The sequence below is a fragment of the Neospora caninum genome, chromosome XII (assembly GCF_000208865.1).
Source record: "Neospora caninum Liverpool complete genome, chromosome XII".
Classification (NCBI taxonomy): domain Eukaryota; phylum Apicomplexa; class Conoidasida; order Eucoccidiorida; family Sarcocystidae; genus Neospora; species Neospora caninum.
The window spans coordinates 6018638-6031874 of NC_018398.1; the positions used below are offsets into that span (position 1 = coordinate 6018638).

General features: G+C 56.4%; 2 protein-coding genes across 2 annotated transcripts; one reads left to right on the forward strand and one right to left on the reverse strand.

Annotated features, from left to right (window-relative positions):
* Positions 1-3374: 3374 nt before the first annotated feature.
* On the reverse strand, positions 3375-3989 carry NCLIV_068100 (hypothetical protein; the record flags this gene model as incomplete). Its single annotated transcript, XM_003886362.1, has 2 exons — positions 3375-3808; positions 3962-3989. The coding sequence occupies 2 exons, from the start codon at positions 3987-3989 to the stop codon at positions 3375-3377; spliced, it is 462 nt and encodes a 153-aa protein (XP_003886411.1).
* A 505-nt stretch (positions 3990-4494) lies between these two features.
* On the forward strand, positions 4495-12815 carry NCLIV_068110 (conserved hypothetical protein; the record flags this gene model as incomplete). The annotated part of the gene is made up of 3 exons (XM_003886363.1): positions 4495-5985; positions 6198-6463; positions 6971-12815. 3 exons carry the CDS (start codon positions 4495-4497, stop codon positions 12813-12815), a joined length of 7602 nt encoding a protein of 2533 aa, XP_003886412.1.
* Between the last annotated feature and the right edge of the window lie 422 nt (positions 12816-13237).

Sequence of the window (13237 nt, forward strand, 5' to 3'; positions counted from 1 at the left end):
GGGGGGGGAGTGAGGCAGTGAGAGTAGTTGCTGAGGATTGGTCGAGAGGCCGGGAGATGTGTTGCCCTACACGCGTCTGGAAGTCGTTTTCAGTGATGCGAAGGCTCCGTTCGCAGCGGCCGTCACGTTGTTTGTTCATTCTTCCGGCCGGTCTTTGCTTGTGCCGCATTCCTCGGCATTCCGTCGCTGTCTCGCGGAATCTTTTTACTGAAGGGCTGTGTGCGGCTGTTCGGTGCGAATGCAGCCGCACAACTGCCGCCATGTAACACAAAACCGTCTCCCTGGACGCCCGCCGGTCTCGTGGTCTCGCTTTCGTCTGGTGCTTCGCGTTAGCATGACGGGAAAGCGAGGCACTGCCCGAAGAAAGAGAGAGAGGAACCGTTCAGAAGCGTCAAACCTGTCCTTGCCGCTGGCACGTCCACAGCGACACAACCAAATATACGCTCATCTTTGTGTCGAGATATTTACAGGGATGCGTAGAGGCAGATAGGGGGATCTGTATATCTCTACTGAAAACCCCTGGTAAATAGAATCGTGCGTACACATACACGTGAATAGAAACATTTACTCAGTTACATATATAATGATAGAGTTCAAATGCATGTGAATATGCATATAAATATATATAGATATATATGTACTTACGGTTGTACAGTGGGAAATCAGCGCCTCAGGTGCTGTGGGAGTTTTGGTGCACATGCCCCCAGGGACTGGGGAGACGCCGTTTGTGTCTTTAACTCTTCTGCATCTTCCTGATTTCTTGTGTGGATTGCTGTGGAAAAAAAAGCCAGGCCTCCCAGCGTGGTAGTTTGTGGGGCTTTGGGCGTGAAAATGGCAGCACAAAGTTGAGTGATGAAAATCGCGCTTGCGACCGAGACTCCGCTGTAGAGACACTCGAGGGGTTGGCGAAGCTCTTGCTTGAACGACCGACTTCAAAAGAGGAATCAACAGAAAAGGTCTGCGAGTGTATATGTCGACGTCTTCGCGGGAGCAACGTTTGATCTGTGATACGCTATTGCTGACCTCTACAGTGGCCTTTGAAAGCTGCTGAAGCTTCTCGACAGTGAGGACCGGTTCTCTGCGACAGAAAGTAGGAGGGAACGCCTTCAAAGCATTTTGCCGGAATATGTGCCTTCCGGTAACGCATCGCCAGTGTTGAAACTCTTAGACTGTAGGTTTTGTTTTTCCTCTCGAATCTCCTCTGGCTATCTCCCTTTTGCTTTCTAGGGATGTTTCTTCGTACGCAAAGCACAGAGAAAGGGAGATAAGAAGAGAGGGACACAGACAAGGAGGGAGAGGCGAGAAATAGAGAGGAAAGGAGAGCTTTTGCCTCACAGGTGAAGCGACGTTGGAAACTGCCGTGGCCGACGCTAGGGTGAATGCTGCGCCTTCTACCGACTCATGGGGAGGATGACAAGCGGGGCAGAGAGGAAAGAGAGAGAAGGGAGCCCACAAAGCATAATGAGACAGACGGATAACAGGAAAAAAGAGAGAGAGAGGCTGGCGACGAGAACGACGAGCAAGAAGCGAGGAAGAGACAAGGGAAAGAGAAGGGAAACAATTTCAATGCCCAAGGCAGAGCACTGGATTGGATACCCAGGGAACTGTGCTCCCATTAGTAAGAATCATAATATAAGTCTCCAGGCGCAGTCATAAAGAACTTGGTTGTCTGTATCTCATAATTGGAGTCATATTCAGAACCCTAGGTACTATAATGCCTCTGTGTATTCGATTTGAGTTATACCAATGTGAACACATAAGATCATCGAATATAACGGTATGCTCCTGAATGTAACGGTACAAGCTGAAAAATACAGAACAGAGGAGAGAAGGCGACGAAAAACGATCGAAAGACACGAAAGAAACATGAAGAGGGGAAGAGAATTCAAGAAGAGCGACAGACTGAGTTGAAGGGAGCGCAGGTGTCGACGAGAAAAGTAGAGATGAGGAAGGAGGCAGGAAGGGACACAAAGGACAAGCAAGAGAACAAACATGAGAAAAAGCAAGCGAAGAGGAGTAGGAAGGCAGGAGCTGGAGTTGGGTATTAGCCGTCTTCGAGAAACCGAATCGACGTTGTATGGAGAGACAGGCGTGAACGCGTGTGTGGAGTTGCGTCGCTGGAGAAGGATCGCGCCCATTGAGGCGGCGAGGGTTTTGCGCGCAGGCGAGCAGGAAGAGGAAAAGGAAAACAAACAAGGAAACGCGAAAGACGACGCTTCTAAGAAGAGAAAAAACGCCCTCTTTCGCCTTCTCAATAAATATCCCTTTGCGATGTATATGTGCACAACTCGAGGTGTACGTACAGTTGATTTTCGCGAATCGCGGTCAAACGCGTGCCACAATCGACTGAAAACAGCGTTTACTTGGCTGACGCACTTGCAGAGCTGGTTTCCTGTTCTCCAGGCCTCCTTGCGTCTTCTCTTCGACTCTTTGAACCGTTTGTTTTTCCGCCAAGACGAAACATCTGCTTACTTTTCTCCGTACCGTTCTCCAGGCCTGTGGCGTTGCCATACCGGCTCGGCGGCGCGCAAAGAAGCGCAGCCTTTGCGGACCAGCCGTGTCGGCGCGTTTTTTGCTCGTGCCTTTTGCTCTGCGAAAAAAGGGGCAAAAAATTCCGAGACGTCGTTCGCTGGCGTGAGGAACTTCGTCAGAGAGGAAAGAAAAACCTCGCTTGTTCCAGCGCATCTTGGGGCCCTCCCAACACACATCGGCTGTCTAGCAAAAAGGCCCGCTTCTCCCGTCTTTTTGCTTCGCAATGCAGCCGTGTCTCGCTTCTCTGTCGCTCTTATAGGGCTCAAAAGAGCACGGAAACGGCTGGCCCTTCAGTGTCTCGAAGCCTCGTGCTGCTGCGAAGAAGGAAAATGACAAAGACCGACGAGGCGTGGGTTCCCAGCCTCTCTCCCCGCGTCTCTCTCGCTAGTTGGGTTTTTCGAGAGAGAGAACGCAGCTGGTCCCTTGCGCTTTGTTCCTCTGGTTGATTCTCTCTCTCACTCCTCTCTTGTTTTCCCTTGGACCTCAGTCTTCTTTCCTTCCTTTCCCTCGTCGCGCCGTCCTTTCCCCCCCTTCCTCCTCCTCCCATCTGTCTTGTCTCTTCTCCGCAAAATGGCTTCACTCCAGTCCACGGTGTCCGAAAGCGCGCGCTGGGCAGATGCCTCTCTGGCAGCAAAGTGCCCGGGGGAAAGGCGGCATCCTTCTCCGCCTCGCTCTTCCGCTGCGCGGTCCCCGCCGTACCCGGACGTCTCGCATCTATCGTCCAGCGCCGCCGAGCTGCAGAGAAATGGAGAGGCAAGGCAAATGCTTTCGCCGGACTCGGCCTCTCGCAGCCAGGTCGGGACTCTGGAGCGCTGGATGAAGCGAGCCTCGTATGTCAGTGCTCAAGATTCGACGACGGCCTCTTCGCTGTCGCCTCCAGCTGATCTTGTCTCTCGCTCGCCTCTCTCTGTCTCCAACTCCGCTCCACAACAGATACCCTTGTCCTCGCAAGAACACCCCTCGGCGGACACGCGAAACCACGTCTCTTCGTTTCCGTCTTCGCCCTCTTCAGTTTCGTCGTGCCACGTTCTACTCTCTCCTTCCTCTCCGTCGTCGTCACCTTCCTCTTCTTCGTCTTCTTCGTCTTCTTCCTCTTCAACTTCCTCTTCTTCGTCCTCAACTTCTTCTTCTTCCTCTTCGTCGTCGACTTCCTCTTCTTCCTCTTCAACTTCCTCTTTTTCGTCCTCTTCCTCTCTTTCGTCTTCGTCTTCTCGGTCAGCGGAGAGGAACGTGTGGATATGCCGATTTCCTTCGGATACTTCCTCGCCTGTCGTATCTGAGCAGAGGACAACATGTGAAGCGGAAGAAGGCGAGGAAGAGGATGAGGACCGTGAAGCGAGAGAAACGACTGAAGAGAGAGAGGGCGAGGTCGAGAGCTGCGGCGACACTCCGGCATTCCCCTTCTCTCCTCGAGAGAGACAGAGCGTACCGCAACTCTCGGCGTCGGCGCCTCCCATCGCATCATGGAAAGAACACCAACGCGAGTTGTTGCGACAAAATTCATCGCTTCGTCACCCGCGCCCCGCTTCCGCTTTCGACAGGGATGCCGCACGCCGATACACGTCAAACCGACGGCTGCCGTCTCCGGTTTCCTCTTCTTCGGTTTCCTCGTCTTCGGCTTTCTCTTCTTCTTCGCTTTCCTCTCCGTTTTCGTTTCCATTTTCCGCTGCGGTCTCGCTTTTTGAAGAGAGCGGTCGCCTCCACGAAAGGCGAGGAGACGCGCCAGCTGCCGGGGGGGTTCTTCACAGGGAACCCTCCGCAGCGAAGGAATCGGATCACGAGACCGAGGAGGATTCTCCAGGACTGCGAGAGAGAGAACGTCGAGGAGAGAAGAGAGGAGTTGACTGCGATGCAAGGGAACGAGATGAACGAAGATCCACACAAGAAGAAAGTGACGGAGGCGACCGGGACAGGGAACGCGATCGGCAGCACCACCTGAAGGGAAGAGCGAGTTGTGCGGGAATGCGCACCAGATCCCACGGAAAGCGAGATAGCCTACGCTGCAAAGGAGAAGAACGAAAAGGAGACAGAGAAGGATACCCAGACGCTGCAGCGTCTGGCGGCTCCGCGACTTCGTCAAGTGTACGGGGTGTTTCGGATGAGGAGACAGGGCGGAAAGGACACACGCGTTCCCATCGGACACTCTCCGGTCGCCTAGGTGTCTCTCGCTCTGCTTTAGATAGGCCTTCGCCTGTGCTGGAGCCGTCGTCGACGCTGGGTCGCTACGTGGAAGCTCGCAGGTTCGAGGAGAGCGCGCAGATTTTGTCTTCTCTGTCACCTTCGTCTCTGGCTGATCTGTTTGTTGATCTCCTCCACCGTTTACATACTCTCTCTTCTGTCTCGATCTCTCGTTCGGCTTCGACTTCTCCGGCGCCTCCCCAGTCGCAGCTTTCCATTTCCTTCCAGGATATCTCTTCCTCTTCTTCCTCTTCTTCTCTTTCTGTCGACAATCCAGCCGGTTTGCTCTCGCTGGCTGCTACGAACTTTCTTCTCGCTGCTGATGCGTTGTCGTCGCTGGTGAAGGTTCCGAGACGCGGGGCCGAGAAGCGGGTCGAGTTCCTGGGGGATGTGCGAGAAGAGGAAGGCGAGACGGGCGGAGAGGAAACCCGCGTCGATCGCTCTTTCTGTCCGGAAGGAGATAACGTCGAAGAACTTGGAGAGGAAGGGAACTTTGAGAACTTGGTTTTCCGATGCCAAAGCAGTCTCCTTGCATTTGCTCTCCTCGCTCCCGAGGTGGTGCACGAGGCGTTCGATGTCTCTCTCTTCGGGCTTCTCTTCCCCCCTCGCCAGAAAGAAGACGAGAGGATTCGGAGTGCATTTCTCTTCTATTCGTTTCTGCTGTCTTCGCGTTCACGGAAACGCGAAACAGAAACAGAATGCGCATGCAGTGCGCAGGTGTCTTCGATGCGCTCTTCTTCGCGGTGTTCTTTGTGTGCAGTTGAGGGGAATCGCGACGAGAGTCTACGGGTTTGGGCAGACTGTTTTCTGTCTTTGCTGTCTTCCGCCGAAGAGCGCGAAGGGAGGCGGATTCACATCGACACCGTGAAGAGTTTAAGCAACTCCACACTGCGGACGGTGCTCTGCTGTCTCTGGAGGGATGGCCTCGTTGGCCTACCGCGCCTCGACTTGGCGGAGTCGGAAAGCAAAGAAGACTCGCCCCGGGCGAAGATGCGAGAGGGAGTGAGGGCGAGACCAGAGAGAGACAGAGACATTCGCTGGGTTCAAGCGACGCAGGAGAAGAGGAGCCGCGGAAGAGACCAAGAGAGGGAAACGAAACAGAAGGATGAGGATGCTGATGATGCAACAGAGCAGAGCGACAGACAAGCGATCGAAACGGGAGACGAGGAGCAGGAAGAGGAAGGAGAGAAGATACCGAGACGAACGGAAGAAATGAGAATCGTTCATGCATTGCTGGTCGAGGTTTTGCCTGTCTGGGCAGACGACGATTCTCTGGTGCGTCTGAGGAGCCTGGGTGGCGAATCCGAACACGCGCAGCTCTGGTTTTCGAGCCTGTGCGTTCGCTCACTACATGGTGCAGAAGATGTCTCTCCTTTGACATCGAACTGTCAGTTCCTTCTCTGGGAGGCTCTGCGTCTTCGCGGATGACCCCCAGCTTCGCCCTCACGCTTTCCCGTTTTCCTCTGCATTTGCTGGTTTGCCTGCAGACGCACGACACCTTGCTCGTCCTCACGGATGTTGCCAAACGTTTCCTTTCTCTCTCCCAGTCTCTTTCTTCCTCTTCTCTGCCGTCGCTTTCGCGCACCGCTCCTCTCGATGCCGAGCGTTCTCTGATTCACGCGTTTCTCTCTCGGCTATTCGAGAGGCAAGGCCGGTGTGCTCTCGGAATGCTCCTCCCTCTTGTCGCGCTCTCGGCGGCCAATCCCCACGCGCGCCTGTCCTCAAGTTGCTCATCGCTTCTTTCGTCCTTCAGGTAGTGACACAAGGGAAGACCGGCCGTCCACACCAAAGAAGGCAAAACCGATCTCTATGGATGTACATCCGTCTCTATGTGGATCTGTATCTATGCAGACGTGTTCGACTGTGCATATATCTCGTGCTCCTTGACATCTGCGCAAAGTTGTGCCGACAAAGAATACCTCTTCATGGATGAAAGTAGATATCTAGGCGTCGTTTCTGCGCTCTTGCGTTCTCTGAGTTTCTTTTCTCGCCTTTGTGCTCCCCTCTCCCTTTCGTTTTTGGGATACCGTCGTTGCAGGCTCCCGAGAACAGGGCTGAGAAGGGAACAACTTCTGAAGATGCCTCATGTTTCTGTCCGGTCCCCCACCGCGTCTCAGAGTGTTTTTTTGTCGGGTCTCTCTTTCGGCTTTCCGGGGTTTGTCTCGTAATATCGGCAACTTGGAAGCTGAGCTCTCCTCGTGTTTCCTGTTTTCTGCGACATGCTCGTCTCGAATGGCTGTGCGCTGTTCTCTCTTCTCAGGGGCTCTTCCGCAGAGATCGTTGAACTCTGGACGGCGTTGTGGGCCTTTTCGCTCCGGTGTCTCCTGCATGTTTTGCCTTCTCCCTCTGCTCCCAAGTCTCTCCCCCTCTCCGCAGTCCTTTCTTCGAGTCCGCCGGCGCCACGTTTTTTCCATTGCGGAGTCGCCGCCCTCGTGCAGTTCGTCTCTCTCTTCCTCTCAGCTACCGAAACGATGACAGACTCTCGCCTCAGCTCTTCTTCTTCTGGGTCCGCACGCTCTTTGGACGCTCGTTCTCACTCTACGGCATTTGAGCTCTGCCTTCGTGTCGCCTGCTCTCCGATTCGGCAGGCTCGGCGAAGCCTGGCAGCTACAGGCGAGAGGTCCAGGGTGGCGAAAAAAAAGGAGAATGCACCAGGCGAAAAGCCGACTTCGCCGTCTCACTCCGACGCCGACGAGGAGAATGCTGGGCTGCACAAGTCACCGCTGGAGTCTGCTGCGTCTGAGGCAGTCGAGGAAGAGACAGGCGAATCAACTTCTTTCTCGAGCTCCACGCGCCTGTCTATGTCTCCAAGATCTTCCTTTTCTCTGCCGATCTGCGCTCCGCATCCTGCGCCAGTGGAGCGACTTCTCGTTGTTGCATGCGCGGCTGTCTGTCTTCTTCGTCTGATTGTCGATGAAGCTCCCGCGCTTCTGCGCTCACCTCTCGGGCGTTCGGCCCTTCGTTCGGTTTCTGTGTTTCTTCTGTCGGCGGCGAGGTCGATTCGGCAGGCGACTGCGGACGGTTCATCACCGCTGCCTCGCCTCATCCACGAAGAGCAAGAGCGAGAAGGAAAGAGGAGTGGGGAGGGAGAAACGGGAAAGGAGGAAGAAAAGGAAGCAAGAGAAACGGAGGACGGAGAAGAAAAGGTAGAGGGTGAAGGAACGCGACAGGCGGAAGAAAAGGAAGAGGGTGACGGGCGTCGCTTTCGAGACTGTGAATTCGCGGATGAGAATACTGGGATATGGGGAGAGAACGGAGAGACACGTTGTCTTTCTCCTGAAGCATTTAACTTTGCGCAATGGGCCGAGAGTTTAGCTGAACACTTGATGAAGAAACTGAAAGAAGAGGTAAGGGAGAAGGGAGAAAGCAGACAAACGAGTTCTGATCCCTCGTCTCCCGCTCTGGCCGAGGAAGCCGAGACCGTGTCTCCGTCGACAAAACGCTGCAGGAAAATCAGACGGTCGACCTCTCTTTCTTCTCTGCCTTCTGCTCCATCTCGTTCTTCGTCAGTGCGTGGAAGGACAGAAGACGAACACCGAAGGTTGTCTGCGTCTGAGTTTCGGAGCGCAGAGCAAGACACAGAAGACAGAGAAGAGGGAGATGGCGAAAAAGGAGAGGAAGAAGATGGGAAACCGGATGGGAAGAGAGACGACTGGATCTATGAGGGTTTGAAATCGGGAGAGGGAGTTGGCCGTTTTGATCTGGAGAGAGAGCGAAGGAACGATAAGCAGTTGAGCAGGAAAGAAAAGGAGACACTCGATACGCCTTTTTTTTCGGTTTGTCTGAGGGGCGATTCACATGTTGGCGAGAAAGAAACAGCAGACCGATTAAGCGAATGCGCACAGAGAAGGCTTTCTGATCTTTCCCTCACAGACCCGCGCTCTGTTTTGGCCAGAAGCGGCGTCGGCGGGTGCAAAGGCGAGGGGATCTTGTCGGTGGATTCGAGCGAGATGAGGGGAGAACACGAAGGAGAGGGGGGCGGAAACAAAGGAGGCAGAGAAGGCGACGAAGAGGACAAAGACAGAAAAAGACAAGGAAGAAAGGAGAGAGACGGCGGCGGAGACGAGCAAGAAACGCGAGGACCAGCCTCGACGGAAGACAAGAGAACAAAAAGAGGGGCTGAGGAAGAGGAAAGAGAGAAAAGGGAGAGAAGGCAGAAAAGGTCGCCTTTGAGAGAGGAGAGACGCGCGCCGATGGCAGACAGGCAGCGACGAGGGAAGGAAGAGAGGAAAGGCCGGAAAACGGAGAAAGAGGATGCGAAGAAGACGGACCGAACGCGGGACTCGGAGGGCGAAGAGCAGCGAAGGAGACGGACGAAGGACGAGGGAAGAGTATCCCTGGCCGAATGCCGCGAGGAAAAGTTGAAACGAAGGAGCCAAACCGAAACGCGGGACAAACTGAAACCAAGCCAGGTGGACACAGGACACGTTCCCGCCACGGCGCCGCCTCTGCGCGACACTCCAAAGGCGGCTGAAGATGTTGCCTCACCGACGAGTTCGTCCTCTCCACAAACAGTGCAGCCGCTCTCCAGCTCTCGGTCGTCCGCATCTCCCACGGATACCTCTGCACACCGCGGGTCTTTTTCTTCTTTCCCTGCGTTGTCGCCTTCCCCTGTGTTGTTTACGTCCTCCATTTCTGGTGTTCCTTGTGCACAATATCTGACAGCAGAGGCAGATGCTGTGGGGGGATTTGAGGCTGCGGAGCGTCGGCGTCTGCTTCAACAGCGGCAGGAAGAAAGGCGGTCGCGGATGGCTGCGTTGGTGGCGGAGAGGCGAGCGAGCGAGGCGGTCGCGGGTGCGGGGTGTCCGCGAATCGAGGCCATTCGGCAGAAGCGGGCGGGCCTCTCTCTTGGCCTCGAGACCGGCCTTGCCAGTCGCGCGGTGGAGAGTCTGCTCCTTCGTCGCCACGCTCGCTCGGCCTGGCTTCCTGGCACGCATGCGTCGAAGAACCCTTCGCGCGGACCCGGCCGAGCTGGAGGCAAAACATCTCCTGCGTCTTCGTCGCCCGAGTCTGAAGCTTCGTGGGGGCGGCAGAGCTCGAGGCGGAGCGAAGCGTCGGAGAACACAGCACGCGAGCGCCGCGACTTCCCGAAAAAGGGTCGCACGCCGAGGACACCTGACACCGGCTGCTTCGCAGACGCGTCTTTTGCAGACGAACTGAGGGGAATACGTTCTTTCCCGTCTTTGGTGAAAGGGCCGGACCCGCGCGAGGCGAGGCCTTCGCTGCAGCCTCCGAAACTTCGCAGGCCGAGAAACGAGGTGAGCAAGCTCGCAAGTGAGGACGGAGACGAAGACGCGCTGGCCCGCCTGGAGGTGAGACGACATATTCGGAGACGGCGGCAGAGGCGTCTCTTGCGGCTTCTACTCCGCGAGGAGCTGCGAGAAAGAGAACGCGAAGACGCGTCAAGAAAGGTGCGCGAGGTGCGACGCCCTCGTGACCGGCGATCAGAGGCGAAGGATGACAGCGAGAGAAGCCGGAGGTCGTCTTTGGCGTCGGGAGGAGGTAGCTCTCGCTATTTGTCGGACACATCTTCAGCCAACGAGAGTCGGGAGAATCACACGCCGGTGAAGACGCCTCGAAGCAAATGCCCCTCTTCTACTCGCTCTCCCGCAGGACTGCAGGCCGTGTCAATGCGAGGGACGAACCCGTTCTTGTCTCCTTCGTCCGCGTCTCCTGATCCTCCAACCTCCGCAGAGGCACCCGGCGCTGCAGCGTCTTCGGGCTCTGTCGCGGCCTCTATCTTTCCTGTTTCTGCGCAGGCGACCAAGACGAACTGCGAAGCCTTCGGTTCGTCTCTCGGACACCCTTTCCAGAACAGCCGGTCTTCCGACTTGCCTGGCGTGAGAAGTGTTCCAAACTTGCGCCTTGCGACGCTCTCTGGATCTTCCTCATTCCTCTCCCGCACCCCCTGTAGCACTTCCAGTCTCCAGTCCACATTTCCTCGGGCGTCCTCTCCTTCATCTCTTCCAACCTCTTCATCTGCTCTTCTTCTTCCTCCTTCATCCACTCCTCTTCCTGCTACATCTTCTCTTCCTGCTTCTTCTCCGTTTGCAAGTCCAGGCGCTTTGGTTTCCTCCGAGGCTGTACGGACACCGCCCTTTTCGTCTGCTCCGTCTGCCTCGCCGTTCGCATCTTCGTTGTGTTCTTTCGACGGAAACTCTCGCCCTTATCCTCTGCCGCTTGGGGCGTCTCTCGGCGACGAGGCGATCCGCACTGCCCAGCCTTCGTCTCTCTGTTCACCAATGCGTCCGCCGTCTCTCTTTCCTCCGCCTTCTCTGTCTTCTGTGTCGTCTCATCCGCCTCTTGCTTCTCATCCGCCTCTGGCTTTCCCAAATGCCTCTCTCGCTTCTCATCCGTCTCTCGCTTCCCAGGCTTTAGTCTGTAGTGGGGGTGATCTTCGTCTTGGTCCTACGTCTTCGGCTATCTCCCTTTTCTCTTCGGTGCCCACCATGGGCCGCCCCGACGCACCGGGCTTCCACCCGTCGGGCTATCCGTCGTCTGTCGTCTCTCGGCTTCCCCCCCACCTGGTTGCGCCTCAGTCGGTGCCTTTCTCGGGCTTTCCTTCTGCCGCTGCATTCGTCCCGCCTCAAGACCGCCTCGTGGCGCACGGTCTCCAGGTGACTCCTCCCAACTTGGACGCGTCGCTTGCCGCCTCAGCGGAGTCGTACACGCCGTATTCCCTCGCGGCACCAGCTATCTTTCCCGGTGCCCCCGTAACTGAGCGGACGCTAGATCTCCCTCTCCCGTTCGCCCCGCAGGAATGTGTCTCCTTCGACTTGTACACCACGCGCCTCACGGCTCCCGCCAGGAGGCATCTGCATGCGCCAGCCTCGCGAAGGCGTCCGGTGGGGTTGCGGAATCTCGGGAACACGTGCTATCTGAACAGCTTCCTCCAGACCCTGTTCCTCTCCGACGCGTTTGTCGCGAATCTGTTTCGATTCTCCGGAAGGGCCCTTCCCGCGAACTCTGCCCCGTCTGCCGCGGCCTCGACAGAAATCCCTAACATGCCGCTCCTCCGTGAACTCCAGATTCTCTTTGCCCAGATTCTGCTCGTCTCTTCCTCTCCCGAAACGTACTACGACACGTATGCCGACTCGGATTCCGACGCGTCTTTTGTCCTTTCGCCCTCGGCGCTGCTCCGGGCCTTGCCTGCGGAGTATCAGAAGCAGGCGCAACAGGATGTCTCTGAGGCGGCGCGGGAGATCTTCCAGGCTCTCGGCGGCCAGGAGGAGGCGCTGATTCGGACTGTCTTTGCGGGACAAACTGCGCAGGTGGTGGAGTGCTGCGTGTGCCTGCGACAGAGCCGGCGCGAGGAAGTCATCCACGACATTGGGTTTCCAGTCCCCTCGCAGGCGTGGGTAGACGAACAGCGCGGCCTCCGCGAGCGAGAGGCGCGAGTGTGGCGAAAGGTCGCGGCAAGCGGCGCAAACGGCGTCTCCGCAGGATTCGCCGCCACGGGGTTCGGCCCGGCGCTTGCGCAGGCGCCTCTCGGCTTTGTCGGCGACGAGCCGTCTTCGGAATTCTGGGAGGGCCCGTCGCTTCAGGAGTTTTTCGATGCGTTCGTGAAGAAGGAGCGGCTGTTTGGCGAGAACTCGTACGCATGCGAGGTCTGCAAGGCGAAACGCGAAGCGTTGAAATGGCAAGAGATCGTTTCGCCTCCGGCGCACCTGATTATCATCTTCAATCGGTACTCGTGGTCGGTTTTTTCGAACGAGAAGAAGAAAACGTCGACGCATGTCCACATCAACAGAACACTCACGATAGGGCCCTTCACGTACGAGCTGTACGCGGCGGTGATTCACGCCGGCGCCTCCGCGAATGTCGGGCATTACTACTGCATTGGACGAAGATCTGAGACGTCTTTGCACCGGAGTGCGAATGGAAACGGAGGAAAGAGACGCAGTCGCGCGGAATGGTTCAAGTTCGATGACAGCCGCGTCACCCCCGTCCACGAGGAGACGGTGAACGAAATCAGCGCCGACGAACGCTCAGACGATTCACCCTACATGGTGTTTTACCGTTGCGTACAGGCGCCGCCCACCTCCGCGTGTTTGGTTCCGAGAAAGCTCCTCAAACTCGCGCAAAGGAGACTGGATGAAGACTGAGGCCGGGCGGAGAGAAAGGGACGCGTGAGACGAAATAGGCGGCCTGCGAGGCGACCCTGAGACAGAACGCGAGAGGCAGAGAGCGAGAGGGAAAGAAGAGACTAAAGGGGCAGAGGCAGGGATGTATACAAGGAGGGGTACTTGAGGGTGTAGACCATGCGAAGTCGAGAGAAGGCGATATAGGGAGGGAAAAAGAATACGTCACGCCAGAGACAAAGAGAGGAGAGAACAAGATGAAGTGCGAGAGAACAGTATAAACCGAGGCAGGACATCTCGGGCTTTCGTCTCTCCAGGCTTCGTTTGCTGTCACGCCGGGCCAAAGTGCTGACTCCTGCGCAGCGCAGAGATGCCTGATGACCCAGGAGAGACGGGGTGACGCTTTCGCATTCTGTAGCTCTCTCCTTTGGGCGAAGTTTGTCAGA